This window comes from Candoia aspera, chromosome 1, assembly GCF_035149785.1.
Source record: "Candoia aspera isolate rCanAsp1 chromosome 1, rCanAsp1.hap2, whole genome shotgun sequence".
Taxonomy (NCBI): domain Eukaryota; kingdom Metazoa; phylum Chordata; class Lepidosauria; order Squamata; family Boidae; genus Candoia; species Candoia aspera.
The window spans coordinates 183,796,062-183,819,920 of NC_086153.1; the positions used below are offsets into that span (position 1 = coordinate 183,796,062).

The following is a 23,859-nucleotide window of genomic DNA, read 5'->3' on the forward strand; positions in this document are numbered from 1 at the left end:
ACTAGAACTCATAGTCTCCCAGTTTCTAACTACTACACCAAATTGATTCTCTTTAAGTCTGTTAGAGATCTTCAAAACAACAAGTTTGCAAAGCTACCTGATGAATTTACGTTCATTCCAGAATAAAATAAAAATTAATTATAAACGTAAGAATTCAAAGAATTTGAAATAAACAGCAAAAAAGCTAAATAAAACTTTAACTCAAGAAAGTTTTAAATGAATTAAGGGATCAGACAAATTTGGAATACTAGGACTTTTGGTATAATATTTTGGAAATAATTATATAAATAAACAGCACCTTTGTGGGAACTAAATTTTTTAGTTTACCTTAAGTTGTGACAGAAATTTGAGACATTATGATTTCAGAAATTGGACACTAGAGGGGACTAAAGATTTGAGGCATAAAAGAAAAAAGAAAAGAGAGAAGGCTTGCCTTTTGTCTTTGGTCAGCATTGAAACAAAATGACAGAAAATGCTATGACATTTAAAATACTCCAGGAGATATCTGAAGAATGGGGAGAGAACCTAGCAGCTATAATGTCAGCAGTGATGTCTCCTTCTGTGGATAGACTATGTACAAAAAATGTTAAAGAAGAAATGAGATATGTGAAAGAGAATACCCTGGAAGATCTGCAGGATAAAGTGCTGAAACAAACCTCATCTGATGCAGAAATATTAGAATATAAAGAAATTGTTGAAATACTGGAAAAAAAAATGTGGATTATAAGACAGAGATGAGAATTAAAGTGGAAAAACAAATGACAAGCCAAGAACCTGGATACTGGCTAGTTACTAGATTTACAAGAGGTTTGCTAAAGGCTCAAATAAGCTTTTGAGATGGGGGGGAAAAAAACTGAAGAGAAATGAAATCCTACAACAACATCTGAATGAATTAAAGATCAAGATTACTAAAAGGAAAAGGAAGGAGTACAAAGTTGGTTTGTGTGACCAAGATTAAACTAAGATATGTTTTCGATAAAATTCTGGGAACCCTTATGGACTTTTTGCTGACACCAGGACTGAAATGTTAATGATTTATGGATTTGCATATGGATAAGGGATGCGTTATGGGAAGAAGAGATGCTTGCATGTAACCTTATAGGACGTGAGGAATTACTAAATTTGTTTGTACTTGTGATGAAGATTGGAAGTCACTTCTTTCTCTTTTTCTTCTTTTTCCTTTTTCTTTTTCTCTTGCTCTTTCTATTCTCTCTTTATTTTTCTTTTCCTTTCTGAGTTTAATTTGTATTCTTTTATTAGTTTTTTTTTTAAAAAATCAAGAAAAAATATTTTTTAAAAATTCAATTTCAAAGCAGCTCATCCATTTCAGTGTGCCAGTCTTATGTGGGTAACTATATCTCTTTGAGCGTCAGTATCTAAGATTCTTTGTGCAGCAGTCTTTGCTGTCCAGAGACATTTGGACAAGAAACAGTGAGGCTGCAACTCCTAATATAATTGGTAAGTTGTACAATCCAAGATGTCTAAAGTCTCTAATTGACATTTAGTCTGTTCTATCAGACACAATTTTGAGAGTCTATCACTTTCCATAGGATTAATTCTCTATCAATAATTATATTTCTTAATTTTTGACAAAGAACATAAAGAAGCAAATAAATGAACAATTTCCCCAACTCAGCTCTAAGTACAGCAGCTGGGGTCCTTTTATCCATACCCAAGATACTCCTCAAATACTGAAATTGTGTTTGATGTAATAATAATATGTCTTTTAAGCCCCATACATTAGTTCCATATAAGAATGTAGGAGTAACTTTAGTTTTATACAGTTAATTATTGGGACTAAAGAACCGGATAACAATAATTTACTAATGTTAATAACAAATTCATATGCATCCTCATTCTGAGTAAGTGTCAGGCTCTGCCTGCTACCCAATAAAACGCAGACGCTAATTTGAAGGTTAGGTTCTGACTTTATTTGAGTATAGGATGCATGCCTATTGAAAAGCTGAGAGTGAATGGAGCGCGCCGGGACGGGATTTAAATAGCCCGCGCCGGTCAGCGCTCCACCCTCCTTGCTCTGAGTGAGCCCCGAGTGTCCTGTTGCCGGTGGGTGAGGGGTCGCGGGGCCCCTGCTGGTGCCCCGGGTTGCGGGGCTCCAGCCGGTGATGAGTTTAAGCCGGGCGATAATATCCGTGATTGTTTTGACAGCTTCGGGCGTGCCTCGTGCTCGGGCGTTGTCAGTTTCTCTCTTTGCAACCTTGTATCTTTCTATCGGCTTTCCGGCTGGAGTCGTTACCTTGTTGCCGGTGTCTGTTGCTTTTTATTGTTAGTCAGTTGCTTATCCTTTAATCCCTTGGCCCCTTTTCCTTGTATTGTTATGTGAGCCGTTGCGCTGACACAATCATCGCAACGGTGCTCATGACAGTAAGCTCCTTTAATGATAAGGAAGCCAAGACCTAGTTTCAGAGATTATCCTTAAATAAGGAAAAGTGTTAACTTGCTTTTATATCTCAACATCTAATAGCCATCTGAGACTGTGATATCTTTTTCCAAAGATCATGATCTTTGACTTTGATTTATTAATAAAATAATTATCATGATAGCAGGAGCCAAGACTTCTCAACAACCTAAGCAACTTGTGATTATGATAATAAAATCATATTATCAGCATACAGCAAAGTATTTCAGGATCCTTCACTGACATATAGATTAAATAACAACAGTGCAAGTATGCACCTCATCTTACTCCTTTGTAAGTATTGGTCCTACTTGTCATGGACCTATTGACCCCAGACTGCACTCTCAAGGAGGTATTTGTCTAAAGGCTTTGATCAGTGCAATATGGTCTGGGTTCCATATTGAACACAGTCAATTTCCTCCATAGTATTTCTCAATTAGCTGTGTCAAACACTGCACTAAAGACTACAAAGACAGCAAACAATTGCCTTCCTTTGCTGACATACTTAGCAGTTAAATGGTTCAAGAGAAAGCAGTTATTGATTGTAGATCAACCCTGTTGAAAACCAGATTGTTCTTCTGCTAGAATTCATTTTTCAATCAACCAGCTCTCAACTATGCTTGAGAAACTTGGCATATATATTTAGTCATGATATCTATTAGACTAATGAGCCTACAATTGCTAGAATCCTTTTTTATTCCCCTTTTTATTTAGAGGAACTACATTTGCCATCTTCCATTCAACTGGGATATGGCAGATATTATTTCTGTGTGTGAATGACTCCACCAAGAAAGGGACACACCAGTCAGAGCATTTTTTAAATAGCTCAGGTGGTAGAAAATCCTTGCCAGGGGCTTCATTGTTCTTCAGACCTTTTATAACAGATTTCATCTCAGTTTCTGAAACTGGTGGCCTGTGGTGTATAGCTTTTGTAGATGGTAAATCACTATTTAGTTACTGTTTCTTGCTAGGTTCCAAAAGAGTGAACAAATGATGATAATAATTTTCTCAATCCTCAGCTGACTGCTACAAGAATTTAAACCTTGTCTTCATTATAAATTGGGTTTGTATTTGATACACAGCAGCCACTGGAATCCTTTTGTAATTGCTTTAGTAGCTTTCCTATAATAAATCTATTTATAAGAGCTCTATGTCCTTGAAACACATATTCCCATTCTAACTTGTTGAGAGAAGCCTGAGTCTTCAGACCAGAATACCTAATGGATTGTTTTCATCTTTACAGATTTGGTCAATCAGTGAGAGTATCTTATGCATGCTGAGAACTCCAGAATGCCATCCACAGGGAGGTGGATCAAAATGCCCTGGAAGGCTCACTTCTTCAGCCACCCATCTGGAAGATTTCTATTTTTTTCCAGGCTTTGTCTGTGTGAAAGTTGGATGAATGGTTTTTCTTCTGTTTTTCCTTTCCTTTACCCTGCCTCATTAATATAAATGGTTGTTATGTAATTTTAGTGTATATTTTATCTCTTATAAACCACTGCAGTTGCATAGGAAAAATAATTAAATAGCAACTCACTAAGGCATTTTATCATAATGCTCTGGCCAACTGTCATTTCAAGTTGTGTCACTTTGAACTTTCTTTTCAGTGCTGCCTCTTTTCACTATTCTAGTATCAAGAAGCTTCCTCAAGAAGCCATCGCTGGACCCTACTGTTCTGGACAATTTTCGTCCAGTCTCCCACCTCCCCTTTCTGGGGAAGGTGGTTGAGAAAGTGGTGGCTTTGCAGCTCCAAAGGGTCCTGGATGAAACAGATTATCTAGACCCCTTTCAGTCAGGTTTCAGGCCCGGTTATGGGACGGAAACAGCATTGGTCGCACTTATGGATGATCTCTGGCGGGAGTGGGATGGAGGCAGTACGTCCATCCTTGCTCTCCTTGATCTCTCAGCGGCCTTCAATACCATTGACCATGGTATCCTTTTGGGACAGCTCAGGGAGTTGGGGGTGGGTGGCGTAGTCTTACGCTGGTTCACCTCCTTCCTCCAGGGCCAATCCCAGTCAGTGTTGATAGGGGAGGAGAGATCGGCCTCACAGCCCCTTCTTTGTGGGGTGCCACAGGGATCAGTACTCTCCCCTCTCCTTTTTAACATCTACATGAAACCGCTGGGTGAGATCATCACCATGGGATGAGGTATCATCATTATGCTGATGATACTCAATTGTATATCTCCATCCTGGGTGAAGTAAGTGATGCCGTGACCACCCTCTCCGAGTGTCTGGGGGTTGTGGGGGCCTGGATGGGGAACAACAGGCTTCAACTGAACCCTGGTAAGACAGAGTGGCTGTGGGTTAATGGTTCTTCTGTATCCAGGACATTAACATCTCTGGTTCTGGATGGGGTTGCACTGCCCCAGACAGACCCGGTGCATACCTTGGGGGTCCTCCTGGACTCACAGCTCCTGCTCGAAGAGCAGGTGGCAGCCGTGGCCAGGAGAGCCTTTGTGCAGCTACGTGCTGTGCACCAGTTACGCCCCTTCCTGGACCTCGAGACCCTTCGAACAGTCATTCATGCCCTTGTTATCTCTCAGATAGACTATTGCAATACCCTCTACATGGGGCTACCCTTGAAAAGTATCCGGAAGCTTCAGCTGGTCCAGAATGCAGCTGCGCGAGCTGTTTTTGATGCCCCCAGAAGGGCACATGTAACACCACTGCTGCGCGAGCTGCATTGGGTACCAGTTTGCTTCTGGGTCCAATTCAAGGTGTTGGTCATCACCTTTAAAGCCCTACATGGCATGGGACCAGGTTACCTGAGGGACCGCCTCTTCCCCATTACATCAACCCGTCCCACCTGATTGTGCAGAGAGGGCATGCTACGGACCCCATCTGTAAAAGAATTTCATCTGGCGGGGTCCAGGAAGTGGGCCTTCTCCACAGTAGCTCCTGCCCTGTGGAACATGCTACCCCCGGAGGTGAGATTGGCCCCTTCACTCCTGGCCTTTCGGTGGAGTCTGAAGACCTGGTTCTGCCGCCTCGCTTGGGGTGGAGAGGGGAATAGAGCTACATGGGGATGGTTGTTATAGACCACTCCTCCCACACTTGGACTGTTTTAGATGTTTCATCACTTGGATTTTTTATTCTTTATTTTTATTTATAGTATTTTTATAGTATTTTATTTTTTGTATTATTCTGATGGTTTTAATCACTTGTTGTAAACCGCCCAGAGGCCTCCAACAATGGGCGGGGATAAATTAGATAAATAAATAAATAAATAAAATCAATCAATCACGCAATTCAAACTGCTTACCTTTTTTTCTGCTAAAAGCACGATTCATGATGAGAAATCATCCACTGTGCATGTGATTTAAACTAAAAAACAAAACAAAACAATATATATATATATATACACACACACACACACACATAAATTTTGGTTAAAAAGTGACATTGATTTCACAATTATTTATTTGCAAATACTATTAGATTCATGTTACATACAGTGAAAAATATCTCTAAAAACAGAATTGATTAACAAACAGATATATTCTGCAATGTAGTTGGAATGGCAGTCTAAAAACAGTTCTAAATGCGTTCATCCAACGAAGACTCATGAATCTCTATTAGATTTATCCTACTTGAAGACTAAAATGCCAAGTATATATTAGTAGCATTTCATGTCACCTTATAGAGGTTGATTGGATAGAAAGTGAATTCCTTAGATTTAAGACAATATCAACACTTTGAGTAGCTTTTAGCACATTTGGACTGGAGGTTTCAGTACCCTTAGAAACCCAGTTTTTAGGGCTGGTTTTTGTTTGGCTTCTTTTGTTTCTGCTTTAAGTCATGATCCAGCAAATGAATTTCTCTGGAGTTTTGCCACCATGTTCACTGATCAACTCTGATTACGTAGGTTTTATTTGCAAATGAACCTTCAGATTAAACTTTGCTGGGTTCTTTACTAATATTTCTAATACTGCAAGTATTGTACCCAAATTAATATGAATTGCTATATAGAAAGCAAACAACTAATCTGCTTAAAACATTTAGCAGTCACAATAAAAATACTAACAACCAATTCTAGATACTGTATCCAAATAATTTAGCATCGATTTCTCTTTTCTCTAATTTTTATTTATATTTCAAACTTAAAGGACAAATAATGATAATTATACATTTAACAGAAGCCTGATTCTAAATAATTTAGTAATTGTTGTCCATGTTTGCTATATCAGATATGATGATTTTAATACAAACTACTATTAATGTAAAATAATGACTACCAATCAGGACCCTCAAACATGATTACCCTCTATATACAGTACACAGACTGCACTATTTAGATTTATTCTCTCTTTTATAATCTATAGCAAGTAACAGCAGTTAGCACATCAACATGAAAAAAACAGAAAGGTCATCCTCATTTAGCGACTGCCTCATTTAGTGATCATTCGCAGTTATGACAGTGATTAAAAAGTAACTTTATGACCAATCCTTGCATTTATGACCTCCGCAGATTCGTAAAGCAAAGGAAAGCTGAAGTAAGATCATAAGCACGGTCACAGTTTTGCTTAGTAACTACTTCACTTAATAACCAAGTTGCCAATCCCAATTGTGGTCGCTAAACAAGGACTACCTGTATATTCTAATAGCCTTCAGTTTAACTAGAAATTAAATAAATTGTACTTACTTGTCATTTATCAATATAAATCTTCTAGAATACTTAAGATTCTTTTTTAATTTAATTTTTAATTTACGTTACTAAATTGCATTTTAATTATGTTAAGTAAAATTTGATGTAATTGGAGCTTCTTAGCCTAAACTACAACGTCTAAGCTTGACCTGTCTAAGGAATGTAACATCTTAGTTAAAAACAGACCCATGAAATCATCTGACTGGGCATCCAATCTGTGTTCATTTAAAGTAAGTATAAAATTTATCGTATATCTCCAAAGCAATACATTTACTCATTTGTTTATAAAATACGAATTTTCTTGATGCAGAAAATGATGTACATATTAAACAGCATATTTTCAATATGATTTCAGATAACATATAATATAAATGACACAAATGTAATGACTGAGTGGTGGAACTCCCCAAAGCATGACACCCACAGGGCATCTCCTAGTTTATGCTCCAGAAGGAACTGGAAGAAGAGATATTTGGGAGGAATAAGGATCAGAACAGGTCTAAGAGAGTCTTAGCCTAGGCAAAACCTCCATCTGTCAGGGAGACAGGATTAGGGATATGTATAGTGCCAAGGTAAGCAGGTACTGACTGATTAAACTGTAGAATCAAATAATTCATTCATAAACCAAGGTGAATTGATTTAAGTCAAGTTCTTTATTTAAATATTAACCAAATGACTATTTTCTCCTATATCTTCCTGGCACTCTACTTAGTTATGTTATTTCAGAGACAAGCAAGTAAATGGGGAAAAAAAAGCCCAAAGAGAAAGGAAGAGTTTAATGGTGGCAGCAAGACAAATATAACCTACTGTATACAGCTCTCCTACAGTTCATGGTATTTCACTTAATTTAAAAAAATAAAAAAGATATCCACAGCCAGAAGGGTACATAACAATGATTCTAAGATAGATTATATATAATTGTGCATGCAATTTATTTATTTATTTTATTTTTCAAATTTCTATTACTGCCCAACTCTCCCAAAAGGGGGACTCTGGGCGGTTTACAGTAAAAATTCTCTTCCACTCTGCTGCAAATTGCTATGCTTATACCATAGTATGACTTGAAAAAGAAAAGGAGATCTTTTCAGAAATAAAGTTTCATCTTTTCAACCCAATTCACATTTTTTAAAACATCCTTGTTTCTATTTTGATACAATAAGCTTGTGACTGTGATGGCCCCAGATCATGAGAGTGTCTGCCTTTGCTTGTATCACACCTCCTCCCTAAGAAAGAAGGAAACCTGGCAGCTAGGATGAAGTAGATCTTTCTGGCTCATCTTCACTGCTGGGAAATCTTTCTGCAGAACAAGCTGCACCTGGCTCTTGGTGATTCTTAGAGCAACATAATCTACAATGTTTATATTATTAATAGTTTCACAGGTTCCAGAAATGGACAGCTTGATTTAGTAGGAGCTGTTTAGTAGGAAAGGCAACAGAGCATTCCAAGTAATGGCAAGACCAGAAAAAAAAAGAAGGTGTCACAGGACCATAGTTTGCCTTCTATCTGGACACTAAACTGGTACTAATACAACTGGTACAAACACTATTGGCAGAAGATTTAAACTGTTTCAGAGGATTGCTCTTGCCTCTAAAAAGCACTGTCCCCTGACTTTAGCTCCCTTTATTTTCTGACGGTGGGGCACAAGGCATAAGTTTGCTCAATCGTCTAATAGGTCAGGCCATATTAGATTGCAGCAGGAAGTTCTGTATTTACCCAGATGCCAAGTCTACACTTAGGGATGACCTTAAAATTTGATTGATTGATTTGACTGATTGATTTGATTGACTGATTGATTTGATTTACATGACTTCCCAACATGGCAAAGTGATTCTGCACAGCTTACAGCTGGTTAGGAGCATAAAAAAAAAGAACAATGAAACTAAAATCAAAACATAACAAATACCTAGAACTGAAAAATGGAATAACTGAACAAAAAAAAAATAAAAGGATAACCAACTGCAACCATTATATAGATGATTTATAAAATGTTCAGTCTGGATGGGTTCATCCGCTTTCAATGCAATCTATCACTGTATCTGTGAAAGCCTACCCACTATGATTAAGTTGAATAATATTTATTTACTGAATCTGTTACCTATCTGGAGACCTTAACAGAGTTTTTTTTTTAAACCTACTGTAGAAACCTTAGAGCACACAAACTATAGCACAGTAATAATGGTTTGCCCATGATTATGGAGATTCCCTTGAAATAGGAAGGAAGCCTGATTATTATTTTTCGTACTATGCAGACAAATCATCCCATTCAAATGGTGGGTAGATACTGAAGAACAGCTTACACCAAACCCTGCGGAACTCAAATGGGAGGGTAGAAGGAAGGGAATAGCTATAGGGATGAGATAAAGGGGGGCAGGCAGCTACCACTACTTATGCTCAGTAAGATACCAGAAAAGGAGAGGCAGACAGAGGAGGCTGAGCCGTGTTTGAAAAAGATGCTCAAGAAATACTGTTTTCCAAATTTCACTGATGGAACCAAAGGTGGTATTAATGCTCAAAAAGGAGCTGTGAGGATATCGAAGAAGGCCTTAGTGAGGAAAACAGAAATGAGGACAGAGAAGAAATGAAGAATTGTGTGGTGGAAGAAAAGGCTAACAGATTCTTACTGAAAAAAAGAGTAAAATATCCTTGGTATCTAAATAATGTAATTTTATTTAGAGGCCCAATTTTGAGTTGTGAACTAAATCACATCTGCTTGACTGATGTAATTTAATTACTGAATTCCTTATTTCTAGTGTGGGAACTTGATGAATACTAATTTGGACAGCATCTAATCTCTTTTGGTATATAACATACTACAAATCACTGAAGAAAAAGCCTTGATTCAAGCTCTAACATCCAAAATATATCTACTCCTCAGCAAGACTCAGGCCTAATACCACTCAGTATACAACAGCACATGCAGTAGTAGTTGGAGAGGCCCTGGGAGGTGAACACCTACCCCTTTCCCATGCCTCTTCTCTTGTCCAATATCTCACTTTAAGACAGTGATTCTCAACCAGAAAGTGACAGATATTCCTTCATGTGCACCACAGAAGTCTGATTTTAAACATTTGCAACTGAAAGGCATGTGGACCCATGAGGAATAGCAAACCTTCAATCGGATACCAGAGAAGTTATCCGGAACTGCACATTGTGATCTGCCCCAAATGTCATAATGAATAAGAGACAAATTTGAAGAGGTGGATAACAACAACAACAACAACAACAACCTGGATCCAGATGGAACTTGATAACTTGGACTGGAAAACAAGAAAACTAATGATGATATACCATGCTCTACACCTAAAAAGAAATACTGGTTGGCTGTATTTGCCAAGAGCTAGAGCGGGCAGAGGACTCCCACAGGTGAAACAAACTGTGGAGGAAGAAAAACATGGCTTGAATGACTATATTAAGAAAAGCAAAGGACCCTTGCTGAAGGAAGTCAATCAAGGAAAGCTCTTGAAAACAACAAAGGTGAAGGCTGGGTATAGAAAAGAAACAATCCAAAACCGGATTGTTAATTGGAAGAACAAGCCAATGCATGGTCAATACTTGAAGGTTATAGAAGGAAAAGCCAATAAAAACCCCACATGGAGTTGGCTAAGATCAGGAGTGTTAAAGAAACTGAAGGCTTTATTTTAATGGCTCAAGAACAAGTTTTGCCAACTAATTGCATGAAGGCGAAAATTCAGCATGTAACAAACAACAGCAAATATCACCTTTGTGGTTGCAGCAAAATTTCACAAACTGACTACAAGCAGCATCATGGCCAAATTGCCAAAATTATTCACTGGAAATAATTACACCAAATACACCAAAATAGAAATACCCAGGATAATGGACCTCATCAACCTCTGCCTTACAACCTACTTTCAGTTTGATGGAGAAATATACCAGCAGATCAAAGGAACACCCATGGGATCACCTACTGTATTTCAGGATTTATAGCAGAGATTGTAATGCAGCATCTGGAAAGGATAGCACTCCCACACATACAACCCAAAGTATGGATCCAGTATGTAGATGACACTTTTGTCATAATACAAAAGAAACAACTGGAAGAAACCCACAAAACCATCAATAACATCTTTAATGGAATAAAATTCACAAGGGAGGAAGAAAACAACAACACACTACCATTCCTGGACATCCTCATCAGCAGAGGAAATGATGGCTAGCTAGAAACACAAGTCTACAGGAAAGCTACCCACACCAACCAAGTGCTCCACTACCAAAGTAGCAATCCAACCTCCCACAAGAGAAGCTGTGTAAGAACATTATTCAGACGAGCACTTACATACTGCAGGAACCCAGAACACCAGAAAAAAGAAAAAGATCATCTGTACAGCATCTTCCAACAAAATGGATACCCGCTCAACTTTATCAAAAAGTGCCTGACCACCCAACCCACTACAACCCAACCAATAGAAACTATGAAAAGGATAACACGGCCATACATCAGAAACATCTCAGATACCACCAACAGACTGTTACAACCGCATGGCATCACCATAGCACATAAACCAACTAAAACTCTTCAAAACATATTAAGTAACCCAAAAGACCCAACAGCCCAAGAAGAAAAAACAGGAGTTATTTACAACATACAATGCAAAGACTGTAACAGCCACTATGTAGGACAGACAGGCAGAAGACTAGCAGAATGCATCCACGAACACCAACTAGCAGTCAGAAGACACAATGAGAACTCCTTAATCTCACAACACATGGACAGACTCAACCATACTTTCAACTGGGAAACTGTGAGCATCCTAAACCAAACCAAATCCAAAAATGCCAGAGAATTCCTGGAAGCCTGGCACTCAGACAAAGCAGCCATCAACAGACACATAGAGGTAAACAACACTGACATACCATTCAAAAGAGACAACAGAAAAGCCAAAAGACCAGTATATTCCCTTGCCAGCAATCAACACCCAGATATGCAAAAATCAACACTAGGATTAACAGTCAAACAGCACAATACACCTTAATCAAGGAACTATTAACTCAGTCAATCAACCAAGCAGCAAACAACAGCCCAATCAAAGAACTCCCAAGGAGAGAACACCACCCCTACCAACACAAGCAGGGCAAGCCATGGTATATAAACCGAGAGCAAGGCCCACTCCCTCTTTGCACTGAAGATGTTGCCTAGTCTGGCAATGAAACGTCTGCAAGAAAACAACAAGGCTCAGAGAGCACCAAGGACTCCACATTCTTCAAATAATCCATTGCCAGCCAATTAAAATTAATCAATATTTAAATAGATTAACATTCTCAGAATTGGCTCCAGAAGATACCCAATTTATGGAATCTCCTTTTTCTATTTCTGAAATCTCTGAAGTTTTCAATACTATTCAAAATGGAAAAGCTCCTGGCCCTGATGGATTGTCAGGGGAATTTTATATAGAATTTAAAGAGATTTTAATAACTGCATTTGCATTTTTATGCATGCTTTGCACCAAGGCCACCCTTTATCAGACTCTTTGCTGCCATCTAATTATACGGTGTATGCAAGGTTTGAATTCAGTAACTTTGGGGAGGTGGATATGCCGTAGCAACACAGGTGACATTTATGGTCACCTCAGTCCTGCTGAGAAGTCCTCAGAGTGAGGCTTTTGGACCTCCTTGCTAGCCAAGATCTCTTACATGGAGGAATTCTTAGAGTGGTATTAGGCCAATTCAGTGCCCTATAAGTCCCAGTGGTTTCTTAAACAAAGGCATCAGAGTGAATGGCTGTTCTGAAGTGATATTGTTATTATTATACCTTAATCTATAGTTTCACTTGAAATTATAAGAGTTTGGCCAACTGCTTCTAACTGGTTTTGCATTAATCTGTCAATGTCATAATTAATATTGAAACATAATTGCTACTACTGCTACATTCACTGAATTATCCAAGTATATCCTCCCTAATCAACAAAATAAGGGGTTGTTTTTCCTCAATGTGCATAAGCCCTTGAATGAGCTCAAAATATATTCCAGAGAACTGAAGGATCCTCCAGAAAAGATGTTGGGGACATGTGGGAAACTGAGAAGATAGGTTCCATTGTACATGTGCACAATTTTAAATCCTGCCCCCAACTATCAACGTGAATTTCAAATTAAGCAGTGTATGTATGTGTGTGCAGTATATACACTTACATACACATACACCCCCTCCCCCCACACACAATTCAAATCAGCAAAGATTACAATTGTGGGGCAGCAACTGCTAAGTCACCTTCTTCATGGTGCTTGGCTCTGTGCTTATAAAGATACGTCCATGTTAATTCAATCTAACTTTCTGAGACTATGCTCCATGCTTTCCCTCAGTGGCAAATTCATTTTGGGGCTAAAACTAGGCTGAACCTTGGTAAGGCCAGAATGAGAATCTGGCTTAAATATGGCTGAAATAAGTCTGGTGCTGACAGTGGTGGATGTGTCCTTAGCTCAGCTATCCTGGCTGACAAATTCACATCCTCTTGGAAGTAAATAGTTGCTGATTTGGCATACTGTGGACTTCCACTTCATGCTCTGTTTATGATGGGATTGAAGAAAGCCATGGTTGAAGCTAAGGAAAAGATATTTGCCTCTGACCTACAAAATGACAGAGACAAATCCTCACATCACCACTGCATTGCTTTCAGTGACTTTTCTTATGCCATCCCCAGATCCCTCCGCAATACTCTCTGCCCCACATAGAAGGGCATTCACACTGCCAAGCTTTGACACCCCATCTCCAAAGATAATGGAGGGGAGATTGAGCAACATCTCTTTTGAAGAACACCTTTGTGTCTGTTCAGATGCAATGACTGAGGCTATCACACTTGTTCTCCTGAGTTGCCACTATGTATCATACTTAGCATTTAGAGTTAATCTTCCTCATCAACAGCAAATGCTGGCCTTAATCTGAAAACTTGCTCTTTCTGTTGACAGATCAATCCAGTGTAATCATTTCAAAAGTGAAAATTGCACCACTATAATCATAATTAAAAGACAATGGTTTTGATGTGAATGCCTCCAGACTCCAATTCTAATCTACCCTTATTGACCACTCATCATATGGATATATACTCACATGTATACACATACCGTCTTTTCTTTCTTCTTTCCCTTTTAAACTACATTCAATAATTTTCATATAATCTATATTAGCTTTTTTTAATGCCTTTTTTGGCCCCTGGCCTTACCAATACAGTAGAATATATGTTTAAATAAGATTACTCATTTAGTTGCAGTGTACTGATATACATTATGAACAATCCTTCTGAAATTAAATTACAGATGATATGGGGATATATGAATTGAAGATGGACATGAGAAGAAATATAAATCAGAAGACACTTATCTAGCCAGGTGTTGTCTGGTCAATCCAAGGGGTATGCATTTAGAGTTGTGTATATTGTAAAAATGATTAGGAAGAAATGTTTCTGTACTCTCAGAAGTGAGTTCAGCATCTCTCTGAAAGAGCTATGCTTTTTTTTCAGGTTCATGCAGTGAAAAGTCCTATTAGACCTTAAAATACTTAATACAGATGAAACTGGCAACTTGATGACAGATGGTTATGGAAAAAAGATTAAATTGTAAAGATGTAATTGATTAAATTACAAGTGTTAATTATATTAAAAGCATGATGTACTTTTTCACCTTTAGAGCTGTTGGAATTAATTGTTTCTATCAGTGTAAAATGAATCCATTGGTGTTCTGCAACTTTTAAAATCTCTGAAGAACAGAATTAATATAAATTTTATTTACAGTTCTTACATTAGAATGTCTCTTTATTTTAGAGCCTAACAGGGAACAAGTCTTGTCAGTGGCAGCCCCCACACTGTGGAACTTCTGGAGGTAGTCCCTATCTAGCTTGCTTTCAGAAAGTCAGTTAAGAACATTCTTATTTGCTATGCATTTGAAAGCAGAATATATTTTATATCTCACCTGAGCCTCTGGTTTGACATAGTCTATTAGTTTGAGTTTTATGTTGTTCATATTTCATTTCTTTTATTTTGTTGAATTCTAATTAAATTTATTGACTGTGATAGTTTGTTTTATAGACTATGTTATTTTATTGGATGTATGCCACTTAGACACCCTGGATATGGGCAGGGTATAAATCAGGTAAATAAATAACTCCAATATGCATATTTTTAATAAAACATTTTTACTTATTTGATCTTTACAGACTCAGCAGATCATTGCTGATGAGATGGAGGGAGGGAGGGAGGGAAAGAATGTGTACATTGAAGTTTTCTGACTTGCTATACATTTCATATGTCCACTGAAATTTTAGAAGACAATTAAGAATATTCCATTACTGGAGACCTGGTATTTTACACAATATGAAGTCTCTGCCAAGGGGAAACACTATGAGTGAAGAGCTATGTACAAAGGCTTCCTGTGGTTCAGTGTGAATTGCATCCAACTTCAAGGCTTGCTGTTGCATTAAATTTTAGGGAAAGGTTTTCAGAAGAATTTTTATTTATCTTTTTCTTTAAAAAGAATGGGAAAGAAAAAAAGCAGCAGGAGCCAGATGCCTTGAGTAAATATTCTGAAGTAAAGGTAAAATTGGATTATGTTACACCTTGATTAAAATCATTTGGAGAAACAATTAAATATGTCAAATTATACTGAACATATGTAGCAAAATTTGAAACGGGTAAATATGTTTTGATACAAACAGAGTCCATAATTAGGGTAGCCAAAAGAGAGTATTTTGCTCACAGTCTGAGTGTAATGATTGCCCTAGCCCAAATACTCAGACTCACAAGAGGCTGCTTTATGAATTCTGATTTATTAAGGAACTAAAGGCAAATACAGAGAAAGCTGAGAATGAGCAAAAGAACGCCAAATACAAACTTAAACCCTTGGTACAAACGTATCCCGCCTCCCTCGTAACAGCCCCGCCCGGCACAGGTGCTAGCAATTTAAGGAATGCCCGCCAAAATTGTGAAGTAAATTGTGTGCCTCTGTCCGAAATCAAACGTGAGGGACATCCGTGTAGCCTGTACACGTGTACAAGAAATAGGCGGGCCAACTGACGTGCCGACGGAATGGACACGCAAGGGATGAAGTGAGCTTGTTTTGAAAAATAGTCTTTGACCACCCAAATGACAGTTTTGCGTTGACTGGGTGGTAGCTCAACAATAAAGTCCATGGAGATTTCATCCCAGGGGCAAGCAGGAGCAGCCACCGGCTGCAACAGTCCCTGGGGTTTGCCCACCTTGCGTTTAGACATGGCACAAACAGTGCAGGAGGCAATGTAGTCTTTAACATCCTTACGTAATGTGGGCCACCAAAACTGTCTCCGAATCAGGTGCAAGGTTTTGACAAACCCGAAGTGACCTGCCAGTTTGTCATCGTGTGCACGTAGTAACACGTCTTTTCTGAGGCTTTCAGGGACATAGAGGCGATTAGATTTCCAAGCGAAGCCTCGGTCGAAAGTAACATTGTCTTTATTCGCAAGCAACCAAGTATCCGTTTTCAGTTCTTTTAGAAACTTTTGTTGCAACTGGGAGGGAATTGACAAAGCGTTCGGCTGGGCGGCGTCCGCAGTGGGAGGCTGCTGCGCGCGTGTTTGGCTACGCGTCACAGCCTGCATACCCAATTGGGGCGCTGTCCACAGGGTGCTGACCACTTCTGGCGCTGCCCCGGAGTCCTGAGGTTGCCTGGACAACGCATCAGCCAAGAAATTCCTTTTCCCCGGAATAAATTTCAACTGAAAATTGAAGCGGTTGAAAAATTGAGCCCACCGAACCTGTTTGGGGCTCAGTTTTCGAGGGGTACTAAGAGCCTCTAGGTTTTTGTGATCAGTCCATACTTCAAAGGGATGATTAGCCCCCTCTAACAGATGCCGCCAGGCTTCTAATGCGGCTTTCACTGCAAATGCCTCCTTTTCCCATACATGCCAACGTCTCTCAGTCTCAGAGAACTTGCGGGACAAGTAGGCACATGGCTTGAGGCACCCTGTTCCGTCTTGCTGCATCAACAATGCCCCAATGGAATAATCGGAGGCATCCGCCTGCACCACAAAAGGTTTTGAGGGATCAGGATGTTGTAAAATGGGCTCTTTGACAAAAGCTGCTTTTAGCCGCTCGAACGCCGTTTGACAAGCAGGCGTCCAGCGCAACAGCGCCCCTGGATTCTTTACTCTCCGAGTATCTCCCACACCCTTGGTCCGAAGCAGTTCGGTGAGTGGCAAGGCAATTTCAGCGAACCCCCTTATGAACAATCTGTAGTAGTTGCTGAACCCCAGGAAACTTTGAAGTTGCCTGCGGGTACGGGGGCTTTCCCAGTCCATGATAGCCTGCACCTTGGCAGGGTCCATTTCGATGCCTTTATCTGAAATTCTATATCCCAAGTAGTCAATTTGGGTCTGGTGAAATGCACATTTAGACAGTTTGGCATACAATTCTGCTGACCTGAGTTTACTCAGTACCCTTTTTACCAGAGCCACATGCTCTTCCATGGTTTCAGTATAAATCAGTACATCATCCAAATACACCAATACCCCTTTAAACAGATGTTCATGCAGTACTTCATTGATCAATTGCATAAATACCCCAGGGGCCCCAGCCAACCCAAAAGGTAACACTTTATATTGGAAGGCTCCCAACGGGCAATTGAATGCGGTTTTCCACTCATCCCCCTCCTTGATTCGTACACGATAGTATGCTTCTCTTAAATCAAGTTTAGAGAAGATCTTTCCCTTAGCCAGATGTGACAACATGTCTTTGATCAATGGCAAGGGATATTTGTTGGAAATTGAGACGGCATTTAATCCGCGGAAATCGGTACAAAGTCTCAATGTCCCATCCTTTTTTGGGCGAAATAGAACTGGCGCCCCCACCGGTGAGTTCGCCGGCTCGATGAATCCGCGCGCCAAATTTTTGTCCACAAACTCTCTCAACAAAGTCAACTCCTTTTGTGTCATGGAATAAATCTTTGGCTTGGGCAATTGGGTGTTAGGGAGCAGCTCGATGGCACAGTCCGTCTTTCTATGGGGAGGCAACTGGCCGGCTTCCTTTTCGCCGAACACATCAGCAAAAGTTCTGTAATCCGCCGGCAAGCCTTCCAGAGGAGGGGCCGGGCAATGCAGAGTCGCAGCTGCCGCAACCCCCACCATCTCCTCTGGGGCACCCTTCCCCTCAGTCGCTTGGTAGAACCCATCCCTAAACGTGATAGTCCGGTAAACCCAGTTGATTTGGGGGTTTTGCTGCACCAACCAGGGCACCCCCAACACCACCAAGGGACCACCTACTGGAGCCACGACGAAGGACAAATCTTCCCGATGGCTGCCCAGCTGCAAAGCTACCCGCCCTGTGAACTGGGTGACCGGTTTGCCCCCTGCCATGGACCCATCCAGCTGTGTAAAGGCGATGGGTCGCTGTAAAGGGAAAGTAGGTAGCTCCAAAGCCGCTACCACATCGGGGTGCATTAGACACCGGGAACACCCCGAATCAATCATGGCCCATACTTCTACAGTCTTGGTTTGGGAGCCCAACTTCAATTTCACCGTGAGAATGCGGTAACTACCACTCACCGATGAAGGCTCGCGCCCTTCTTCCACCACCTGCCCTGCGGCGCCCTTTAAAGCAGGTGGCTGGCGTTTCCCGCCGGCAGCAGGATTTCGGGCTCACCCTCCTCCTCGTAGAACATCGCATCGTCTCCCTCGGTTTCAGCCACCGCGGCTTTCTGCTTCCTCGGCAAGGCAGGGGACTTCGCCGGCGGTTTTCCAAGCCGTTCCTCTCCCTTTGCCTTCGGGCACGCCGCCACTCGATGCCCCTCTTTACCACATCTCAGACACAGGCCTTTCGCATACCGCTTCTCTCGCTCCTCATCCCAGGGTCGTTGTCCTGGTTTTCCCCCGGTGCTCGATGGGCGGCTGGGCTTCACCTCCCGCCCCGATTTGGCGGTCTTTCGATGGGCGAAGATCTCATGGGCATGTTCAGCCCTCCCCGCCAGCAGGATCCATTCGTACAGCGTATATGGGTCGTCCCTCCCCAAGGACCAGCGCAGCACCTCTGTATTCAGGCCATCCTTGAATAGCTCATAATGGTGGCTTGGAACCAGTCATCCACCTTCCCAGCCAGCGCTTTAAACTCCAAAGCATAATCCGCCACGGATCTGAACCCCTGCTTAAGTTCCTTCAGGGCTCGCTTTGCCCTCTCTTTCGCCAATGGATCCTCGAAGTGTTGTTTCAATGCCCAGAGGAACTCATCGAATTTTTCCAGTTCAGGCGCTTCCGACTGGCACATCTGGACATACCAGTCTGCCGCCTTCCCCTTCAGTTTGGTGGCAATGGTAATGATCTTTGCCTTTTCTGATTGGAAAAGCGACCCCCATTCCTCCATGTAGGCTTTAGCATTCGTCAAGAAAAATGAGAGTTTGGTCGGGTCCCCATCAAACTTGACTGGGAAGTCTCTCATCCCGCCTCCCGCCGGGCTGCGCCCCGCCGCCGGTGCTGCAGGGGTTTGTGCTTCCCTGGGTCGCGGCGGCGCGGGGGCCCGGGGCGGTCGCCCTGGCGATGCCGCGATTTCCATCTGGACCGACTGGTCCCCTTCACGTCTCCGCACTGGCCGTCGCCGCTCCGGGGACTGCCCATGGGACGAAGGGGTTGAATACCGTTGGCTTGACTCTTCCCGGACTTCCCGCAACGAGGTCACATCTAAGCTCAGCTGCTTCAGGATAGCTTCTAACGAGTCCATTTTTGACTCCAGCACTCGGATCCGATCCGGGGTGGGAGAGCCCTCCGTTGGCTGCACCTGCACCATGTTGGGGGATAATGGGTATCTCTGCCTCCAAGATGGGCCCCCCGCCACCGTGGCATCCCCTTGGGTCTCATCCCAGGTGACCAGCTCGCCCGGAGAATTTACGGTAGTCTCCGGGGCGGTTTTCAGACCCTCGGCTTCACCCTCCGACTCGGAGCTCGCCTCTTCTAGGATGGCAGACAGCTCCCCTCCCTGGGACGTTCGGTCAGGCCGCCTCACGGTCGAGTCCGGTTCCCCTTCTTCCATCCTCACGATGTCGGGTTCGGTCATCGCTGGCGCTCTCCCTCACAGGGTTAGACAACTTGTCTTTTCCTGGACAGGGGCCAGCGGAGTTAGGATCTTAGATTCTCAGCTTTATGTAATGATTGCCCTAGCCCAAATACTCAGACTCACAAGAGGCTGCTTTATGAATTCTGATTTATTAAGGAACTAAAGGCAAATACAGAGAAAGCTGAGAATGAGCAAAAGCGCGCCAAATACAAACTTAAACCCTTGGTACAAACGTATCCCGCCTCCCTCGTAACAGCCCCGCCCGGCACAGGTGCTAGCAATCGTCAGAGTTGCTAGCCTGGGAAAGTAACCTTGAACACAGTAGATAATGTAAATACATTCCAAAGCAAAGCCAAAAGATAACTACTCCCATCCTCCCGAGAAAGATGAAACACGCATCCAGCTAATGACATGCGAAACGTTACGATGTATCAAAGACATTGAAACGGCGAACATGACACTGAGGTAAATAAGAGTACTTTATCATATTTTCTTTAATTTAATACAGTTTGATTGGCACTTTACTAGTTTAGCACCAACATTTTCTAGTCTTGTAATAGTTCATTATTTCCATATATCTTGTCCTAACAGCCAGGAACCACGCTGAGACAAGGAACAGGTCTCTAGTGTTTTATTGTTGCTACATAACAGGGAAATCCTAACAAACTGAAGAAGCGTGGGAAAAACCCAGACATATAAACCCCAAAGGCTAAGGCGGGCCCGATCTGTGTCTTTTGGAATGGCTACCTAATTCCTCAGTGCTATGCATGCGCTTTACAGCCTGGATGGGAGCCCCCTGCTCGCCATCCTTACTCATGACATATCTTGTGAGGTGACAGAAGACTTACAGTATGGTCTTAAATTCTTGTGCAACTCCCTCAAACTAAAGTGGGATTATTTTTTTTCAAAACAGTAATTTAATAATGAAGGAGTATGAAAATGATGGTGTAGTGCTAATTGTTTTCTGGAAACAAAGAAAACATACAAGACAAGGTCTCACAAGTTGGGCTCAAAACTTCTTGAATTTCAAGCCTGTCTCCCAGATTTGAGTTTTCCATTCAAGGGGGAGTTACAATCTCAAAGTTAATCCATAGGATGGGAGCAGGGGTGGTTGCAGTGACAAGAGAAGAATTTAGAACCAGGCTTAAGATAACCCACTGAGTTACTCATTGTGGTAACTTCTTCAGTGCTTTGTTAAAGAAAAAATGAACAAATATCATGTGCAAAATCGTGTGAGGAAGAACAATAGAAAATAGAAGATCACAGTGTAGGAATCATTAAAAGACAATAGAATGCAAGATAATTATGAAATCTACTTCCAAGTTATTATAAGCTGAAAAGCAAAATATTAAACTGTTGCTATGGATCAAGCTGGAAGTGAGAAAATGGTAGCTACAAAGAATGTCGTAAAAGAAGAGTGAATGGTATTAAAAATAAAAATAATTTGGGATGAAACTGAAGTGAGAGAATTCTGGAGAGTATTTCAGAGATTTGTATGGGAAGAAGAATGATATCAAAGAGTAGAATTGAACAGAATACTATAAATGTTAGTATCCAAGAATGAATTGAGAAAAGAAAGTAATAAATGCTGTGAGAATGTCAGAAAAATTTAAGATTGCAGGTGTAGATTGTGTAACTCAAGAAAGGTGTGAATATGATGTGTTTTCCTTATAGAGCGGTGTTCCAATTTGTTTAATACTTGTTAAATATTGCATCTAAACTTGAAGACTGGAAGAATGCTTGTTCCCTAATGCAAAGGGATAGATAGCAAGAATGGATGTAAAACGCAAGGGGATTAGTTTGTAAAGTGTGACTGGGAAGATGTTTCAATGAATTCTGATTGAAAGGGGACAAAAGGGGACAATGACCAGAATTTGGGAAGTGTGCAGCAACTTTATTCCAAGTAGGAATAGAGCAGACCAGATTTTTTTTCTCTTCAGCATTAAAGAACATTAATTGAAAAAAGTGCATTTATTTAGAGAAAGGAAATAAGTTTGAATTATCAAATGTTTTGTATGAATACAGAGCTGAAATATGGTATAGAAGGAAGTGCAGTAAAGCATGTGCAAGAAAAAAAATTGATTGCTTAGCAAATAGTTCAACTTTGAGCAGGGAATAAGAAAACTATGTGGATGTCCTTCTAATTGCTTAATAGACTTATGGATAATTGTATATGGAGTACTTGTGGTAACGTTAGAAGGTGTGTTTGTTGGAAATGTGAATGTACATGCACTTTGTATACAAATGATGCTGTGTTGTTGGTTAAGAACCCACAGTGTTTGAAGCAAATATTAGACTATATGATACCATGGAACCGAAAATTAACGTATCAGTGATCAAAGTAGTTGTGTTTGGCAGAGAAAAGGATGCAGGCAATAAGGAGGCTGTTGGCAAAGACCATGAGGAGGCTTAAGAGGCAGAAGGGAGAGAATTCCCTTAATTTGCAGTGAACCTTCCAGAGCTATTTAGGTGTTTCTCTAGGTTAGAACTCCCTCCTCATCCCTTAGTATTAAAGAATGTGACAGTGGAAAAAAGATCTTTCAGAATGTGTGGTTTAGGAAAATAAGGAATCATAAAGAGGGTTAACTCCAACTGTTATGTACTGTACTTCAAAATGAATTTGGCTTCACAAATGGGTAGTTTTGCCAACTGAAATGCCATAAATCATCAGTTTTCTATCCATCCTTCCATGATTTAATTTCGCTACAGCTTTGAGGATATTCAAGGCTATGTGGTTAGTAATTTGGATACTGTAACACAAACAAAAATGAAAACCAAATATGGAGAATCTATGCCCCTACAGATATTGAATGACTCCCAGCATCTTTCACAGTTAGCTAAATCGCTAAGGAAACTGGGAGATGTAGTTTAGCTAGATTTAGAAGACAGCTTCCTCTTCTCTATATTATACACATATACTCATCACACCACATTTAAAATTTCAAATTATGGCTTGATCTTATAAAACAAGCATCAAAGATGCAGCATCACAAAGAAGCATTTTCCAATCATCCTACATCTTCTTCTGCAAAAAGCAGTATTTTTCAGACAGTTTACAGATTCAGCTGTAAGTAACTGAGCAATATGCACATGTGCATCCATCAAAAAACCATGGTTTGAAATAGTTTTCTCTGAAAACAAGGGATTAACAAAAAGTCACAGTAATCAGTTGCAAACTTTCTCCATGTAATTATTTCCAATACACTGGTGTACTATAAATATTAACAAATGGTCAGCATGAAACACTTACCGTGATAAGCTCAGATTTATACCAAGGATCAAAATAGTTGTTTGTTTTCAGGATAAATCACTTTTTTGTCCACATATTTGACTTCATGCAATTGTTTCCTATTTTTCAGTTAATGATGAATATGCTGAAAAAAATAAATAGAAAAAAGTCACCCAGTAAGAAGGTGGGCCAGTCATCAACAGATGATCTTAAGAATTATTTAATTGCATTCAAAAGAACGAAAATATTGCAAGCTTCCAGCTTTTCAGGGGCAACTTACAACATATCACCACCTCTGGGAGAGTATTTACTACTCCACAGCTTCCTTGTTTAATACCTGATTTAATACTAACAGCACCAAATAACACTTTTCTGTATTACCACTTGTCTTGGTGCAGGACTGGGGAGCCAATGTTGGGATGGGAAGAGAATTTTCCAGGAGGATAAATAAGATTACAGGGTAGAAAGAAATCAGGCAGTAAGAATGTTAGGAGGTAGTATCATAAATGAGTTTTACAGCCCTGAGAGGTGAACTGAGCAATTATA

At 40.6% G+C, this 23,859-nt stretch overlaps 1 protein-coding gene across 3 annotated transcripts in view; it reads right to left on the bottom strand.

Moving 5' to 3' along the window:
- Positions 1 to 23,453, bottom strand: part of GULP1 (GULP PTB domain containing engulfment adaptor 1) — a 118,366-nt gene extending 94,913 nt beyond the window's left edge. For 2 of the 3 annotated variants that reach the window (XM_063318085.1, XM_063318083.1), the window contains exons 1-2: positions 23,335 to 23,453; positions 5,683 to 5,744 (exon numbers count right to left, since the gene is read on the bottom strand). In XM_063318085.1, the coding sequence (XP_063174155.1) occupies positions 5,683 to 5,710 (28 nt within the window). In that variant the 5' untranslated portion in view covers positions 5,711 to 5,744; positions 23,335 to 23,453. The remainder of the gene's footprint in view (positions 1 to 5,682; positions 5,745 to 23,334) is intronic. The other variant, XM_063318084.1, reaches the window with a different exon arrangement.
- Positions 23,454 to 23,859: the final 406 nt, after the last annotated feature.